The sequence below is a fragment of the Perca fluviatilis genome, chromosome 13, assembly GCF_010015445.1.
Source record: "Perca fluviatilis chromosome 13, GENO_Pfluv_1.0, whole genome shotgun sequence".
Classification (NCBI taxonomy): Eukaryota; Metazoa; Chordata; class Actinopteri; order Perciformes; family Percidae; genus Perca; species Perca fluviatilis.
Genome location: NC_053124.1, coordinates 38,741,231 through 38,760,806, shown reverse-complemented (window position 1 = coordinate 38,760,806; position 19,576 = coordinate 38,741,231). Strand labels below are relative to the sequence as shown.

General features: G+C 41.2%; 1 protein-coding gene across 1 annotated transcript in view; it reads left to right on the top strand.

Annotated features, from left to right (window-relative positions):
- The window catches only part of LOC120571007 (oocyte zinc finger protein XlCOF6-like), a 39,547-nt gene that overhangs the window by 2,723 nt on the left and 17,248 nt on the right, over window positions 1–19,576 (top strand). Inside the window, exons 2-3 of the mRNA XM_039819692.1 lie at window positions 5,725–5,883; window positions 8,938–9,126. Coding sequence (XP_039675626.1) covers window positions 5,725–5,883; window positions 8,938–9,126 — 348 coding nt within the window. The remainder of the gene's footprint in view (window positions 1–5,724; window positions 5,884–8,937; window positions 9,127–19,576) is intronic.

Sequence of the window (19,576 nt, the reverse complement as noted above, 5' to 3'; positions counted from 1 at the left end):
ACAGGAAGCCTGAACGAGTTTGCGGACAACGTGATGCCAGGACTCTGAGAGTGACTGCAAGTCTCTCTTGTAAACTGGAACTTACAACTTACATTGACACAACCTGTAGGGCGACAGAAGCTGGAAAAGTTGCATAGTATGCCTTTAAGATGAGATCTTTTATGGTGAATGAAAGGGTTGATCCCACCAAGTAGGTCATCCAATCAAATCGAAGCATTGATGTCAATGTTGCTGCCAGTTCTGCTGTTGTTTACCTTTTTCTTCTTCTTCTATTCCGTAGAAAGAGCAGCGTCGGTAGCCTTTCCTCATTAGTGCCACCCCTGTTCAGGAGAAGACTGCAACTAGTGTCGCGACCACCGTATCTCCCTATGTAATATTTATGCTCCCAATGAAGACGACCCAATATTTATTAAAAAAATATTTGGTCTCATTCTAGACAAGAGTGATGGGATTGTCATTGCAGGTGGGGATATGAATTGTGTAATGTCTCAACTAAAGGATAGAACCCCAATGTCAGCATCTACCTCAGGCATCAAAATGGGTAAAGCACTAAACCATCACTGTCAAGAAATAGGGTTAGTAGATATTTGGCGATATAAACACCCAAACAGCCAAGACTTCACATTCTATTCTAATAGACACTCGTCATAGTCACGCATTGATCTCCTGTTCACCCCTAGGGAAGAGGTGCATAGGATAACAGACTGTAAAATACTTCCAATCACACTTTCAGATCACTCTTCAGTAGTAGTTCAGTGGTGCTTGAGTCAAACGAAAGGCTCTAAAAACTGGAGGCTTAATACATCGCTCCTCAACGATTGTCAAATTTGTTAAAACAGAGTTGAACAGTTATCTGGAATTTAAAACTCCTACAGAAACATCTCCACTGATATTGTGGGATTGCGCGAAGGCATACTTAAGGGGTCGTATTATAGTTTTTTCCAGTGCAAAAAAGAAATAGAGAGTCTGAACGCAAAAGGCTAGAAAGTAAAATAGAAGCTCTTGAACAACAACATAAAACTACGCACTCCCAAGACATTTTAAAGTCCCTGATTGATACATGCAGACTTTTAGACGTTTTGCGGTACACCAGACAAAGATACTATGAACATGGTGCAAGGGCAAGCCGTTTACTTGCATTTCAGTTGAGGAAACAACAATCCTCCAGAGTAGTAATGAAAATTAAAACTAATAACCGAAATAAATTCTTGACAGAACCAGAGGAGGTCTCAGAAGCCTTTGCCGACTTCTACAAGACTCTTTACACTAACTCAGGAGTCTCCACAAGTGAGAATGAGATAAAAACATTTTTAGACCATATTAATGTTAAACAATTACCTGATTCATTACCTGGTCAATGGGCACCTATCACAACCTTTTGATCTTGAAAGAGGTACACGCCAAGGCTGCCCTCTGTCGCCAGTACTTTTTGCCCTTTGTATTGAGCCATTTGCGCAAATGATTAGAGACAATACAAGCATAACCGGAATTAATGCAGGAGAAGAAGAGCACAAGATCTCGTTATATGCGGATGATGTGCTCCTGTACCTATCAAATCCAGCAGGTTCTATACCTGCTTTAATGGATAATGTCAAAACATTTGGGTACTACTCAGCAGACATGGGGGACTCGAGTCACATGACTTGACTCGAGTTAGACTCGAGTCGCAAATTTTAGGACTTGAGACTTGCTTGATTAACATTCATAAAAGACTCGACTTGACTTTGACTTGATATTCATGACTTGAGACTTGACTTTGACTTGAGTCAAATGACTTGAAATGACTTGATTTTCTGTTTAATAAATATATTTTTCCCTTCTGACATTGAGGAGGAGTTAATTTTACGATTTTAGTGCTGTTGCATACGCAGGAACCGTTGATATGATGACGCGGCGCGCGGCGGCAGACCGTCAGTAAACAACACTGGCTATGGCTAGTAGGCTAACTTAACGTCATGGATCCCTCTCATGGGCGCCGATACCGTGGGTGCTCGAGCTCCGGAGCACCCACGTAAAATACTGACCGCCCACGAGTGCCAGACTGCCAGTTCATTTTTACGTTAATCTAAAATTAAACACTGCAGTTGTGGAGCGTCTGTCATAGTGTGATTGGTTATGTCGTGGCATTGATTCTTAATTTCCCACGAAGCTGATCGCGGTTACGTGCCAGTTAAACTTTTCATCTCCAATCCTATCTGTATTTGTGAGAAGTGGCGCTGTCCTGGCTTTATTATGCCGTGTGTGTTCGTGTCGGCCGCTGTCCGTAAGGATCTGAAATGCAAACACTTTTTTTGTAAAGGGTGCGCGTGTGAGCACCCACGGAGGAAAACATAAATCGGCGCCTATCCCTCTGCACAGAAAATAATAAAGTTTGGCTATAAGGATTACACATCTGACCAGGCAAAGAGAAAACATATGGCAGTTTGTAAGGTCTGCAGTACTTATTTCCGACGTCGAATTTCATCAGACACTTAAAATCGTGAGAGATTCGGGTTCCAGTCCCCATATTCAGCTGAACCTCTATTTGGACGTTTGTGATGGACAGAAGTCCCTTCAGTTTTTGGCCATGAATAAGCACACCCTCCCCTCTTTGTTGAGCGAATAAAACTAGGCACACACACACACAACACAAACGTCTCTCTCTCTCTCTCTCTCTCTCTCTCTCTCTCTCTCTCTCTCTCTCTCTCACTCTCTTCTCTTTCTTTTTTTTTCTCTCTGTCACTCTCTGTCACTCTCTCTGTCATCCCCCCCCTCTCCCTCTCTCCTCTCCCTCTTTTTCTCTCCTCTCTCTCTCATAAACACACACACATGCAGACGTAAGTATGTGAATAATTAAAGCTAGGCACACATACAACGCACTCTGCACTCTCACACACACGCACATTCACTCACCAATATTAATAACTTTTCATTCTCTCTTTCTCAAACACGCACACATTCACTCACAAATACACTGTCAAATATCATATACTTTCCATTCCATGTGATAAGCAAATGTGGTGGGATTCAGCTACTCCTAAAGAATGTGTTTTGTTCTTTAAGAGAAGGAAAGGTTAAAGGATGTGTTTCTGTCTCATAAAAGTGAGCCATGTTTGAAGAATATTATTTGACTTAGGAACCATTATACTTTAATTGTTTGAAGGAATTTCATGATTTAATGTCATGTTTGAGGCATATTGAACAATGTTGATTTATTGTTGGCCTAATATCAGTTTTAGGCTGTGATTTTTTTATCTGTGTTAATTTAAACTCTTCAATGTATGTGGACGCAATGTCTTTTGAGTAAAAAATGCAAATAAAACTCCAGCAGTTCATAATCACTGTCTTTAGCTTGTTTAAAAATGGAAACTTTGGTATGACTTGACTTGTGACTTGCTTGACCAAAGCTATGACTTTACTTGCTTGATTGTCACAAAAAATGACTTGGACTTGCTTGAGACTTGAAGGTTAAGACTTGAGACTTGCTTGCGACTTGCCCATGTGTGACTTACTCCCATCTCTGCTACTCAGGCTACAAAATAAATGTCAATAAAACTGAGGCAATGGATATCAACAGGCAAATTCCAAAACAAATTAAAGACGATAGCGATTTTCACTGGCCAACCAAAGGTATTAAGTACCTTGGCATTGTAATAACACCAACGCTAGATAAACTATACAATGCTAATTATGACAAAATAATTAATAAAATCAGACAGGATTTGGCCCGCTGGTCTTCTCTCCCCTTGTCCCTGCTGGGACGTATAGAATCTATCCGTATGAATGTTCTTCCGAGGTTGCTTTACCCATTTCAGATGTTCCCCATTCCCATACCAAAACTAATATTCTGTATGTTGGACCGTTTGATATCCCGCTTTATATGGCAGGGAAGAGGCCCAGAATACGACTTAAAACGCTGCAGCTCCCCAAACCTGATGGGGGTCTTTCTTTACCATGCCTACAATTATATTTTGTTCATCACACCCCCAACCGGCCCGTCAGACACCGCCTACCAAGAGTCTGGGTCTGCCGAGGTTTCTTCCTAAAAGGGAGTTTTTCCTTGCCACTGTCGCAACAGCCACTGCTAATGCTTGCTCTTGAGGGAATTACTGTAATTTTTGGGGTTTTGGAATTTATAGAGTGTGGTCTAGACCTACTCTATCTGTAAAGTGTCTCAAGATAACTCTGTTATGATTTGATACTATAAATAAAATTGAATTGAAAATTGAATAGAATATTTTTGGGCTGCGCAACTAAAGCCCATGGTCGCCTGGATCATTAACGATATCTCAACCAGGTGGTTAAATATAGAAATATCACAATGTGAGTATACACTTCAACAGATATCTTTCTCCAACATATCACTGAAATCATGTAGGATAAGTATGTGGACAAAAAACACGGCCCTAATCTGGAGAGAAATACAGAAGACATATAGGCTACCAAGCTCCATATCCTCTTTATCTACAATAAAATTCACTCCTGATTTTGTGCCACTACGATTGGATGCAGGCTTCAAACACTGGGCTAGATATGGACTTATTTATATCCACCAGCTAGTTCAGTCAAATAGCATAAAGTCTTTTTCCCAGATTGCAGAGGAGTTTGGGCTTCCAAACATGGATTTCTTCAGGTTCCTTCAAATCAGACCGTTCCTTAATAAGCGGGAAGAGTTTGTGAAAATTTGCTCACCATCTGCGGTAAAGCAGTATTTCATCAGGGTTCAATCAGGTGAAAGTGAGAGGAAAATTATTTCTTGTTTTTATAATTGCTCCAGAGTATGGAAGCACACAATACTTTGTATATCAAAGCAAAATGGTAGGCAGAGTTTATCTCCCTGGAATCCTGGGTTAAAATCTGTTCTGAGGCGCACAGAGTGACTTCCTCCAATAGCTGGAGAGAATTAAAATGGAAAATGGTAGCAAGATACTTTAGAACGCCACACATAACTGGAAAGTATAGTTCCTCAACAACAAGTTGCTGTTGGAGGAACTGTGGAGAAACTGACTTAAGCTTTGTCCACACCTTTTCGTCTTGTGGGAAACTTAAGAAATATTTGGATGATATCTGTTCAGCATTGGCCAATATTTTTAACATAGAAGTCAGTAGAGATCCGCCGGTTGCTTTGTTGGGAGCCACCCCTTATGGTTTTGATCGAAGGGATGATATATACCTTCTGCAAATCCTTCTTGCTGCAGCCATTAAGGGTATCACTGTAAATTGGCTTAAGCCCACTGTACCAACATTTCAGTGGTGGAACAAGCGGGTGTGGGAGCTTTACAGAATGGAAGAAATAACTCACAACCTGAGGCTCCAGAGGGACAAATTTCTGAAGAGATGGACCCCTGTCATGCTTAAAATGTTTTGAAGAGGAGAGCGTCCGACTTTCCTTTAATTACTTAATTATTATTATTTATTTTTTTATCTTTATGAATTTTTTTATGTTTTCACTGTATTTATTCCATTCTATGTATTTACTTATTAATTTCTAAATTGTGGTCTGATCAGATACCTCTTTGTTACAATGTATGTCTATGCTGACTGTCTACGATACGATAAAAAATAAGTAAAAAAAAAAAGCAGTGGGCTGACGATATATGGGCTAAGCCAAAATTGCGTATTTTTGTGAAATATGATGTATATAATTTGTGCTCAAAAAAATGTGTGTACATAATCCCCAGTGTTGATACAGAATGGAAAAAGTTTAATGGATATCATTGTATGTGTGTCTCTCTTTCTACACAGAGCAGCGAGGTGGGGGGGAGCTACATGGAGGAGGAGGGTCTTATAAGAACTTTGGACCTCCTACATGGAAGTGGTGAGAAGTTGGACTGTAGTCTCACCGATCGTCACCCTCGGAGTCCAAAGTCCCTTGGAGAACCTAAAATCACCAACCCCTACGACGTATGGCATGTAGCAAAAGGTAATGTGACCTTTTATTTATATACTGTTAAATACATTATAAAGACATTGATTACTAGGGGTGTGACGAGACACTCGCTCACGAGACAAGACGAGACACGAGATTGGGGTCACGAGAGCGAGACGCGATTTTAACACTAATTTAAAGAAAACTTCAGTTAAGAAATATGACTGGGAAAAATAGTCTTTACTCAGAGAACCAAGGTTACAAGCTAGGGGTGTGACGAGACGCTTACTCCACGAGACGAAACACATCACGAGATTGGGTTCATGAGAACGAGATTTCTCGTCGAGGTGAAAAGTTGTCTCGTGAGGCGATGTGATGGAGCGTGGAATTACTATTGAAAATCCCCCTGCCACTTTTAAATCATTTGTGTGGCAACATTTTGGTTTTCCTGCGGAAATAATAAACGGCGAAAGAGTGACAGACAAGACGAACACAATATGTAAACATTGTAAGAAAGAAATGCCGTATACCGCGGCTAACACGAGCACTATGCAAAAACACTTACAGCACCACCACAGCTCTCTACTAACTACTGCACCCGCGACTCGCGGGTGCAGTAGTTAGTAGTACGGCATTTCTTTCTTACAATGTTTACATATTGTGTTCGTCTTGTCTGTCACTCTTTCACTCTTTTCACCTCGACGAGAAATCTCGTCACGCGAGATCTCGTAAAACGAGATCTCGTCACACCCTTATTGATTACTGAACACATTTGTGAAGTGGGCGACTGGTTGCTCCTCTACATCAGATTCTTCTTCTGATTCAGGCTCAAACATATACGGTTCAACCTTTTATTTAACCTTTATTTAACCAGGTTAGTCTCATTGAGATATAAAATCTCTTTTTCAAGAGAGACCTGGCCAAGATAGCACAACAAATTAGTTACATATAAAACAATTTACAATCACAAAACAAAATACAGAAAAGGCAAAGACAACTCAAGTGCATTTCAATTAAATAAAAGTGCCATTAATTAAAACATTTGCACACAACCTTTAAAATCATTTAAGGAAATTAGACACTGTAGTTTGAGTGTTTTCTGTAGGTCATTCCAACATGAAAGCCTTTTTCGTTTCTGGGTTACTGGACTACTGCGGCTCGGGGGCTCCGCGGAGCTGGCCGGCTGCCAGCATAACTATCGTATATTTACAGTTTGAATTTCGTCACGGCATGTATATCACAGCTCCCCTAAGGTCTTAACAAAGCTAACACTTTTGTCCGATTTCAATTTAAGGCATTTCTTTGTGAATTTGAGGGGTCTCCTTAGGAGGAGCTGCTAGCTAGGCTATGTGTCCCATTTAATCCTATGGGAAAAGATCGCCGAGCTCCATCTAGCTCACAGCGGGCCGAGGACTGTGATAATCAATTATAGAGAGAAATGTGGCATCGACTAAAACAAGATTTGTTCCTAAAGGAAAAACCTAGGAACAATGTGAAATACCGTATATAATTATTCTATCACCCCTTTAACATGACGTCTGAGAGGAAGCTGTCAGCGGGACAGGTGGGATACGTTTAAATTTTAAATATATAGAAGCTATGTGTGTATATAGAAGCTGTTTACATCTTAAAGAAATAGAAGCTATGCATGCATACAAAAGAAGCTGTTTCCATGGCTGGTAAAAGTGAATATTCCTCTGATGCAATGTATGTCTTTTGCAACAAAAAATAAAATCTTTGAGCAACAAAACTGAACAGAAGGGGGGAAAAAATGTCATAAACAACAATAATGTGTCAAAAAAACTCAAAAGAAGTGCCAAAAAAGAAAGAAAAATAATGACAAAAGTTGAAAACAACAACAAATGATTTAATGAAATGAAAGAGAGAAAAAAATGAAACCATTTGAAAATTATAAAAAAAATCTAAAAATATCCATGCCGAAAAACAGAAACAGCTGAAATCTGCCCCAGGGCATTATTAATCCTGCACACAAAGCTCATTAACTGACATAACAAACTAGTCTGGCTATCACCAATTGGATAGTCCTTCAACCAATCGGACCAACGATCCGGGTGACGTAGCTGCGACAGCGGCATCAACGGGTTGCTGCCATGCTGCGCTTCGGTGGCCGGCTTGTTGAGTAAACAACAAGCTGCTTGGTCGCTTCTCTATCGTTTGTGATTGGTCCCCGGAAAATTGTAACAGAAGCAGGATGGATAAAGGTACAGGTTTCCAGCCTGAGCTGCAGGGAGAAATCAAACCTCCAGCAGATCAGGCTGGGTTTACCCAGTCTAATAACAAACATCAAATCACAACAAAGTCTGTACGTGGGCTTCAGTTCTGTATTTTGCAGCTCAGGTTTGGAAGTTTTTTTGTCAAAGTAACCTAGAATTTATCCTTTGATGTTCCCGTTTACATGCAGCCGTGTAAAACAGGATGTTTTTTAAAAGTTTCCCAGCGGTGGAGGACGTGTTGGAGCATGTGAACTAGGGCTGCAGCTATCGATTATTTTAGTAATCGAGTATTCTACCGATTATTCCATCGATTTAATCAAGTAATCGGATAAGAAATACTTAGTAAGAAATACTTAGTAAACAGCAATAGTAAATATTTATTATTGCTGTTTTACTAAAAAAAAGGAAACTTGTCGTTTGTATATAAGACAGGTTTCCTTTTTTAGAAAAAGCAAAAAAAAAATGTATTACCAAATTCCAAGACCCTTAAAAAAAAAATACATTACAATAGTACATCTTTGGTGGCCCAAATGTTAATATTTTTCACCCCCTTCCCCTTCTTGCCTCTGGCTCTTTGCACTGGATATGCAAAAGAGCTGTTCACTGACCAGAGGGTAAATGTGACGGTACAAAGCTTACAGAAGGGCTACTCAACTACACTGTTCTGGGGGACACATTTTCAGAAGCCTAAGGGCCCGTTCACATTTACTAGGTTGTCCTATTCCCAAATATATTTGTTGTGCTTGCCGCCAGGCGCAGCGCAAATTTACGTCATACATAAATACATAAATCAGACGAGCAGTACGCAACATTATGTAGGATACACAGTAGAGATTTGTGTCTTTGAACCAAAAGAAAGCCTTGGCACTTGCCCTGGGTGTGAGGAGAAGACAGGGGAAGGCACCTGCAGCAGCAGCAGCAAGAAAGGTGTGGGGGCACGAGACCCTCAGGTCCAGAGAGCACTTGGGGGAATTCCGGCTGCAGGAGCTCCGCTTTCGCTGTGGCCGGTTCCAGGGGTCATTTTGGCTCAACAGGGAGCAGACAGTCTGCTGACGAGAGTCGGGCCTACGATTTCGCGGATGGGTTATGAATGGGTTTTCATTTCTAAATAAAATGTTGCATGTCAACACTGTGTGTCATTGCATGTTTACATTCGAGATGTCTGCAGTTATTGCAGTTGGGTATAATAAAGCTAAGCCATGAACCTGAATTCATACATTCATCATCATTCATTCATAGTCTGGAAAACACTTTGTTTAATGCATATGTGCAATTAATTCCTCCAAAACTGGAGCTTACACACTTGTAAATGGGTAGTTATTCTGTGTAACGGCCATATACCTAAATACCTATATGTGAACTACAATGAAAATGAACATGACTTGTGTCAATCAGTCCAAACATATTTTACTTCATATAAACCTACAAATACAAATATATCCTACAAATACCTGTATGGAGCTGTATATCAACTTGGTATTTGGTTTTTGCAGCTCACAACAGTACACTTCTTCTCAGTTGCTTTGGCACATTTCTCAGATCAGAGATGACAATAATGTGTCCCATAGGGAATAGTGCTCCCTTTCATGTGCATTGTTCATTACACTATACTTACAGAGTGAACTGTTAAATATGGACAACAACACAAAGCAGTTTCACTATATTGGTATAAACGATGGCGTAAGGACTGGTCAGTTTGATTGGGTCATGGGTATAAATACTTGCTTTGGACACATAAAAGATTTCGATCTAAATACACGCTTTTGCAGATCAGTCACTATGCGGTGCCGTTTACACCAATTGTTTTAAGAAATGCACTCACTGTTTTTAGTGGAGACATGTCCATGTTGATTTCACATAGCTAAAACAAACCTGAATGATTTAAATTAGGAGGCTACAATAAGCTACACATCTGGCATGCCTATTATTGTGGAAATATGCACCACAGCATAGTTTTGCGTCCGAGGTCTCTGTACGACCTCGAACTGTGTCATACAGCTCCAGGAGGTCGCTGACGGCCCAAATCAACCTCTCGTCCATGTTCCGTTTGTGGATCCACGTGTATTCGGTGTTTTTTTCAGACACCTGAATGCACGTCACAGCGCACCGCGGCCGCTCTTGCGCGTGCCGCGGTCAAAGTTGAACCATGTTGAACTTTGACCGCGGCAGACGCAAGATGCCGCAAGATGCCGCTTGCGCTGCGCTTTGCTCAGCGCAGCGGCAGACCAGTTCTTGCGCGCGTAAGCCATTGACAATAATGGGTTTCATAGCGCAGCGCTGCCGTTTGCGCGTACAATGTGAACGGGCCTTTATACACAGTGAGGAGCATAGATATATCAATGGTGAGGAGAAAGAATAAAGAATGCATGATGACGTCATTCACGTGCATATTAAGTGGCCATGCTGGGGGGAGGAGCAGGTTTGTCTCCGACAGCGGCTAAGTTTCCAAAGATTAGAAGCAAACTAATAAACAGTTAGACTACAAACCGACAGCTTTCGTTTTAGCTTGTTGTTAAAACATGGCTGTTAGCAGAGTTAAAGTCGTTTTCTCTCGCCTGTCTCTTCTCTTAGACCCTCGCTATTTTCGTCTTCCTTCCGTGCGGAAACACAGTGAACCGTACAACCTTAATTACATTGATTTAACGAAGCTTCGAGGCAAAAAATTTAGCTTCGAGCATTTTTTGTAATCGAATTATTCGAGTTATTCGAGGAATCGTTTCAGCCCTAATTTGAAGTAAACCATCTGTTGACTAGCATGTACGTTAGTATTTATTGTCTGGGTCACAACAACCTAGGTGTACTTAAGAAAAGGAAGATGAGAGAACTGTTTGAAGTAAAAATATCAACAGTTCTGGTCCATCTAAAGATGTAACGAACATGAGGTAACTGTGGGTGTGAATGTGTCCAACTGACACCGCCCAAAACGCTGTATAAGAGAGTCCTATGAAACTTAGATCACCGGTGGTCAGTTGATGTGTCTGAGGCAGCTTGGTTTGTTTGTTAAAATGTAACATATAAATAACAATTTATAACAATAAATCTGCATGGAGTGAATATCAACAGTCTCTGGAGTCATCATGGTGTCCTCGCATAGAAATAAAATGGATAGAAAGGCCATTGGACTGTTTGCCGTGGTCATTTGATGGGTACACAAACCGTGTCGAAGTTCACCGGAGAGTCTCCTGATGCAGCTCAGATGATGTTCTTTGAGGGAATGAGTTAGACATTGGGTAATCAGACCGCTAACGTTAGCAGTGGGAGAATGAAATGCTTTCTTTCAGAATGAGATGTTCATCCTTTGACACCTGTTGTGGTCCTAGTTTCACAAAATTAATATTAAATTTATGGATTGGATGCTCTATATTTAATAAGTATAAATTTAAATTTCCAAATTTAGCATGCAAACTTGTCCTTTTGATGACTCCAAGGTATACTATACAAAAATGTGTTTATGGTTAAATAGCTTACAAGAACACATTGTTTACAAGAGCACAGATTCTACATAGATCTAGCCTCTTAATTTTGCGATTTTCAAATATTGCACCTGTCAATACAGAATGAAATATTCAGACATGAAAATCACTCACCTTTCGGCGAAATTCGCCGTTTTGAAACCAAAATAGGTGACCTACATGAATCGTGTAGATTCGATGAGAAAATGTTTAAGGAGGGGTGGGGGGGTAAGTACTCGGGCCTGGTGCCCGATTTCCGGCATATGACTATTTTAGAAAAATAAATAAATTAAAAAGTCCACATGACATTTGTTTTGATGCAATGGGTTTAACCAATCATCAAACTTCCACCTACCAATGAAACGAGTTCTAGCCAATCAGATGCAAAGTAGGGCAGGTCTTTGCCGAAATGTAAGAGTGCCGTGCCGGTGTGGTCTCCGTGGTAACGCGGCTAAAAGATGGAGGCAAAGTTTATCAAACTTGGAGCATGTAGATACCATTGACATATATATAATGGACCAATAGACCCCGTTGCTCTGGACGGAGACCAGTGAAGGATATTAGAAGCACTTTTCCGGTGATCTCTTGCTTTACTGAGCAGCCTTCAACTGACGGAGACAACGTAGATGTGACGTGAGCAACCTGTCTGAAAGTGTGAAGTCTTCTGGTAGCTGTGCCGAGAGAAATCTCAATCATTCCCAATCTTACAGAGACGGAGAGCGTAGGTATATGTAAGGAGATAACATAAGCACAGGCTAATTATTGCTAACTAACATGCTAGTTAACATTAGTCATTACTGATCACTAACGTGCTAGTTAACATTAGTAATTACTGATCACTAACATGCTAGTTAACATTAGTCATTAAACCTAAACGGCTAACGTAAGTCCAAACTGCCTGTGAGCTTCTCCTGTACTATACGGTAATTCCTCTACTGTGTGACAGTAAGTCTCGTGGTTATGACCCAAACCCTATTGTTATAAAAGCGTCTGCTACGGAGCCATAACGTGAGGTACAAGGTAATGGAGCATTTTATACATTGTCGTGTTTCTTTAGAACTAAACAACGGACAAATAGAGTCTTTAAACACTTAAGATGTAAAGTTATTCGCTGTCAAAGTGACGCCAAAATGTATGCTAGTCAGTGAAATGCTAACAGGAGGTGATCTCTTTGTAGAGTCAAAATGGCGCCATAGGAGGTTTGAGTTCTGAAGCGACGCTTACCCCCTTGGTAGATACAGGCAGCTTTAGTTGAGAAAGTAGTTAAAACAAATGGCGCTGGGCATGAATAGAGGACAAGAGGCAAAGGGTGGAGACAGGAAGCCGTTCAGCACTTGGTGTCTCAAACTGAGGGAGCCTGGTGCTTGCTTCTGCAGCGCATGTTGAAGGAAGAGACCGTACGGCAGCAGCGGTAAGACAGGGCGTGCTAATCATTAGATGCTAGTCACAAAGCTTTGGTCGTGCACTCTGTCATACGAGTACGTTACCGGCAACGACCGCTACCGTTAAGACTGTTCCTTTACTGACCGACCGTGATACAAACAATACGTGTGTGCACGTTCATAGCATAACATGATTTGTCATTAATGATGGCCACTGTGTAAAAGCTATCTGAAGCCCAAACTGCCTTGACAAAGCTGTCTCTCTGGACTCAGCATGGCAGGTATTTAAACATAACGGTCTTGTCCCAGAGTTTAGACGTTTAGCTATATGAAAAGCTAAACAATGCAACGTTTTTAATAAATGTAAATAAATAAGCTAATATCAGCATGGACAAAATCATGAATGTACTAATTTGCTTTTTTGATGATGACATGGCCAAAGTAGTAAAGTTTAGTTTTCACAATGATTCATTGTAGGATTATATTATTTGGCTGCTACATTCCCAGTGTTAGTAAATGCTAGCTAGTCTGTTAACATGAATATTTGCAAGCCTCCAAGCACAGACGTCACACTTTAAATCTTACCTGTTGCCTTTCACCATCCACTTATTTAACTGCTGTCACATCCCTTGACATGCCATCTCCTTTTCCTTCTTTCTTTTTTAATTTTTAGCCCCCGACAGCTTTGAATGAATGAACAACACACAGCATAGCAACACGATCCACACTAGCCCAACGCAAGTAGCGCATTGGAACGCACACCAGGCCGGCGGATGGTGTTGCTAAGAACTCCCAATGTATAACTATTATCAGACCGGCCCTCGCGGCCTCGAAACACTACCGGCCCTCCGGGAAAAGTCCTGACTCTCCCGATTGCCACTCCACTATTGATTTCGCCAGCCGTATTCTCTGCACCAAATAAGGTTGGGTACCGAACCCTGTACTTTTACCGTTACCTCTGATGTTTAAAAATGCAAATAAATCTGTGAATGCACCACAGCACTGCCGAGGTCTACCAACGCAGCTCCGCCGACCGGAAGTGCATGCAAGCTGGGGTTGAGACGTAAACAAAGAGAGGGGGGCTAACGGTAGGCTAAGGTTTATTCCTTATCCCCCATTACTACGGAGCATTTTCTTCACCAATGTACGTCTCAATGTCTTTAGCAAACAAATGGATGATCTTCGGCTTCGGATCACCACTCGTAAATGTATTGTGGATGGCAACATCATGATTTTCATGGAAACATGGTAACAACAGCGCTGTGCAACATGTTACGGCATACTCTATGCTTGAGGCTAAGATTGTGTTTAACTAGTGTATTGTGTTTAAACTGCGAAATGCCTGCACTGTCGTGTTCCCCGCAGTTCTGGGGTAGCGACTGCAACATTCGCAATTCATGGCGTTTGTCTCCTTACAGTACCTCAACCAGCTGAATTCCAGCCAGTCTTCCCGAAAATGGTGGGTTCGGGCCTTTTTCGCCACACAAACCTCTGACTCTGAGTCATCATCCGACTGTGACAGTGTAGACTCTGGCACTAGCACACTAGCCGCAGGTCAGAAGAACAAGTCAATAGTTTGCTTGCTCATTGTTCAGACGCACAGAGCAGGTTGTGATATCTGTCTCCTTCCCACAGATGTTTACGCAAGCTTGATTATTTCTAGGACCCTCCCCTCCGCACATTAGCCACTTACAGTGGCCATTCCCTATCCTTCTCACACTCATCGGCATGCCCCAGATTCCAGATTAATTGACGCGCCCCTTCCACGTTTAATGTGTAATAAAAAACATACTGTTCACACTCTCAAATTTTGGTCACAAAATGCGACCATTTGGTCGCAGTCTGGAGCCCTGCCAATCTGGGGACCCTGCACACGTGGGGCCCCTAGGCTGCAGCCTACGCAAGCCAGTGCATTAATCCGTGCCTGGTAACAATGTATGTCTTTTGCAACAAAACTGAAAGTCTTTGAGCAAGAAAACTAAACGGAATAATTTCTTTGACGACAATGTGTCAAAAATCCTCGAAAGAAGTGCCAAAAAATAAGAAAAGAAAAAGTGACTAAAGTTGAAAACAACAACAAATGTTAAATAAGAGACAAAAACTTCAAAAAAAAGTGATGAAAACGTAGACAAAGTGTGTGTGTGTGTCTTCTTAAAATTGTTGCTGAATAATTTTCAGTGTTGGATTTTGCTGCATTTAATGGAATTGCAGATGTCAAATTGTACAAATAATCACACTGTCTGTGTTTCAGCTTTACCTCAAGATGTTCTGGAAGTGATTGTTGGAGAAGAGGAGCAGCGGGAGTGTAGCTCCAGTCTGGACCAGCAGGAGCCAGAGCCCCCCCCACACATTAAAGAGGAACAGGAGGAACTGTGGAGCAGTCAGAAGGGAGAGCAGCTTCAAGGGCTGGAGGAGGCTGATATCACCAAGTTCCCATTCACTCCTGTCCCTGTGAAGAGTGAAGATGATGAAGAGAAAGCTCAGTCCTCACAGCTTCATCAGAGACAAACTCAACACATAATTGGTAATTGTGAGGTTTTGAAGGAGAGCAGAGAACCTCCGTCAGGTTTGAGAAGTCATGTGACTGTGTTGATGTGATCATACAGCAAACGTTAACGCATACAGACAAATAATCAGTGTGACTGTCTTCTGTTACAGTGGGGCTTGAAAGTTTGGGCAACCCGCGAAAAATGTATATAATGTGCATAAAGAAGCCAAGAAAAGATGGAAAAAAACCCAAAGGCATCAAATGACAGATTAGACATTCTTATAATATGTCAAAAGTTAGATTTAATTTCCATCATTTACACTTTTAAAATAACGGGAAAACAAAAAAATTGCGTCCGCAAAGTTTTGGGCACCCTGCAGAGTTTATACAGCACGCACCCTTTGGAAAGCTGAGACCTGACAGTGTCATGGATTGTTCTCAATCATCGTCTGGAAAGACCAGGTGATGTCAATCTCAAAGGTTTTAAATGCCCAGACTCATCTGACCTTGTCCCAACAATCAGCACCATGGGTTCTTCTAAGCAGTTGTCTAGAAAACTGAAACTGAAAATAGTTTCACGCTCACAAAGCAGGAGAAGGCTATAAGAAGATAGCAAAGCGTTTTCAGATGCCAATACTCTCTGTTTGATATGTAATTAAGAAATGGCAGTCATCAGGAACAGTGGAAGTTAAAGCAAGATCTGGAAGACCAAGAAAGATATCAGACAGAACAGCTCGCAGGATTGTGAGAAAAGCAAGTCAAAACCCACGTTTGACTGCACGATCATCCAGAAAGATCTGGCAGACGCTGGAGTTGTGGTACACCATTCCACTATAAAGAGATACTTGTACAAATATGGTCTTCATGGAAGAGTCATCAGAAGAAAACCTCTTCTACGTCCTCACCACAAAAATCAGCGTTTGAAGTTTACAAAAGAACATATAGACAAGCCTGATGCATTGTGGAAACAAGTTCTGTGGACCGATGAGGTTAAAATAGAACTTTTGCCGGAATGGACAAAGGTACGTTTGGGAGAAGAAAGGGCACAGAATTTAATGAAAAGAACCTCTGTCCAACTGTTAAGCATGAGGGTGGATCAATCATGCTTTGGGGTTTTATTGCAGCCAGTGGCACAGGGAACATTTCACGAGTAGAAGGAAAAATGGATTCAATAAAATTTCAGCAAATTTTGGACGCTAACTTGATGCCATCTATGAAAAAGCTGAAGTTAAAGAGAGGATGGCTTCTACAAATGGATAATGATCCTAAACACACCTCAAAATCCACGATGGATTACATCAAGAGGCGTAAACTGAAGGTTTTGCCATGGCCTTCACAATCTCCTGACCTCAACATAATTGAAAATCTATGGATAGACTTTAAAAGAGCAGTGCATGACAGACAGCCCAGAAATCTCAAAGAACTGGAAGACTCTTTGTAAGGAAGAATGGGCAAAGATACCTCAAACAAGAATTGAAAGACTCTTGGCTGGCTACAAAAGCATTTACAAGCTGTGATACTTGCCAAAAGGGGGCAGTACAAGGTATTTAACTGCAGGGTGCCCAAACTTTTGCAGATGCCATTTTTTGTGTAAATGATGGAAATTAAATCTAACTTTCTTTGACAATATTATTAAAAATGTCTAATCTGTCATTTGATGCCTTTTGAAGATTTTTCCATCTTTTCTTGGCTTCTTTATGCACATTAATACAAAGTTTTACCTGGGGTGCCCAAACTTTCGAGCCCCACTGTATCTGACCCAGTGGAAGCATGTAGATGTTAAACAGAAGAGGCCCCAGAATGGAGCCCTGGGTAACCTCGCATTTCATATTTGTCCGCTCAGATGTTTATCTATAGACACAAAGTAGTCTCTGATCTTTAAGTAGGATTCAAACCAGACCAGAAAATTAAATAAGAATAAGGTAAGCCTCAGGTATAATTGTCAGTCTTTACAGCACTTTCGTTAGAAAGCAGAAACATGAAATACAAGTTTTTTACCAAGTAAAGAGATCTGAAAAGAGACTGTACTGTTAATGCTGTCTCTCTGTGTCTGTGTTAACGTCTCTGTGTGTTTCCTGTTTCCTGCAGATGTTAAGCAGCTGTTGGTGGTTAAAGAAGAGGTTCCCCTTGAGCAGCAGGAGTGTAGCTCCAGTGTGGACCAGCAGGCGCCAGAGCCCCCCACACATTAAAGAGGAACAGGAGGAACTGTGGAGCAGTCAGAAGGGAGAGCAGCTTCAAGGGCTGGAGGAGGCTGATATCACCAAGTTCCCATTCACTCCTGTCCCTGTGAAGAGTGAAGATGATGAAGAGAAAGCTCAGTCCTCACAGCTTCATCAGAGACAAACTCAACACATAATTGGTAATTGTGAGGTTTTGAAGGAGAGCAGAGAACCTCCGTCAGGTTTGAGAAGTCATGTGACTGTGTTGATGTGATCATACAGCAAACGTTAACGCATACAGACAAATAATCAGTGTGACTGTCTTCTGTTACAGTGGGGCTTGAAAGTTTGGGCACCCCACGTAAAAATGTATATAATGTGCATAAAGAAGCCAAGAAAAGATGGAAAAAACTCCAAAGGCATCAAATGACAGATTAGACATTCTTATAATATGTCAAAAAGTTAGATTTAATTTCCATCATTTACACTTTTAAAATAACGGAAAACAAAAAAATTGCGTCTGCAAAAGTTTGGGCACCCTGCAGAGTTTATAGCATGCACCGCCCCCTTTGGAAAGCTGAGACCTGACAGTGTCATGGATTGTTCTCAATCATCGTCTGGAAAGACCAGGTGATGTCAATCTCAAAGGTTTTAAATGCCCAGACTCATCTGACCTTGTCCCAACAATCAGCACCATGGGTTCTTCTAAGCAGTTGTCTAGAAAACTGAAACTGAAAATAGTTTCACGCTCACAAAGCAGGAGAAGGCTATAAGAAGATAGCAAAGCGTTTTCAGATGCCAATACTCTCTGTTTGATATGTAATTAAGAAATGGCAGTCATCAGGAACAGTGGAAGTTAAAGCAAGATCTGGAAGACCAAGAAAGATATCAGACAGAACAGCTCGCAGGATTGTGAGAAAAGCAAGTCAAAACCCACGTTTGACTGCACGATCATCCAGAAAGATCTGGCAGACGCTGGAGTTGTGGTACACCATTCCACTATAAAGAGATACTTGTACAAATATGGTCTTCATGGAAGAGTCATCAGAAGAAAACCTCTTCTACGTCCTCACCACAAAAATCAGCGTTTGAAGTTTACAAAAGAACATATAGACAAGCCTGATGCATTGTGGAAACAAGTTCTGTGGACCGATGAGGTTAAAATAGAACTTTTTGGCCGGAATGGACAAAGGTACGTTTGGAGAAGAAAGGGCACAGAATTTAATGAAAAGAACCTCTGTCCAACTGTTAAGCATGAGGGTGGATCAATCATGCTTTGGGGTTTTATTGCAGCCAGTGGCACAGGGAACATTTCACGAGTAGAAGGAAAAATGGATTCAATAAAATTTCAGCAAATTTTGGACGCTAACTTGATGCCATCTATGAAAAAGCTGAAGTTAAAGAGAGGATGGCTTCTACAAATGGATAATGATCCTAAACACACCTCAAAATCCACGATGGATTACATCAAGAGGCGTAAACTGAAGGTTTTGCCATGGCCTTCACAATCTCCTGACCTCAACATAATTGAAAATCTATGGATAGACTTTAAAAGAGCAGTGCATGACAGACAGCCCAGAAATCTCAAAGAACTGGAAGACTTTTGTAAGGAAGAATGGGCAAAGATACCTCAAACAAGAATTGAAAGACTCTTGGCTGGCTACAAAAGCATTTACAAGCTGTGATACTTGCCAAAGGGGGCAGTACAAGGTATTAACTGCAGGGTGCCCAAACTTTTGCAGATGCCATTTTTTTGTGTAAATGATGGAAATTAAATCTAACTTTCTTTGACATATTATAAAAATGTCTAATCTGTCATTTGATGCCTTTTGAAGATTTTTCCATCTTTTCTTGGCTTCTTTATGCACATTAATACAAAGTTTTACCTGGGGTGCCCAAACTTTCGAGCCCCACTGTATCTGACCCAGTGGAAGCATGTAGATGTTAAACAGAAGAGGCCCCAGAATGGAGCCCTGGGTAACTCCGCATTTCATATTTGTCCGCTCAGATGTT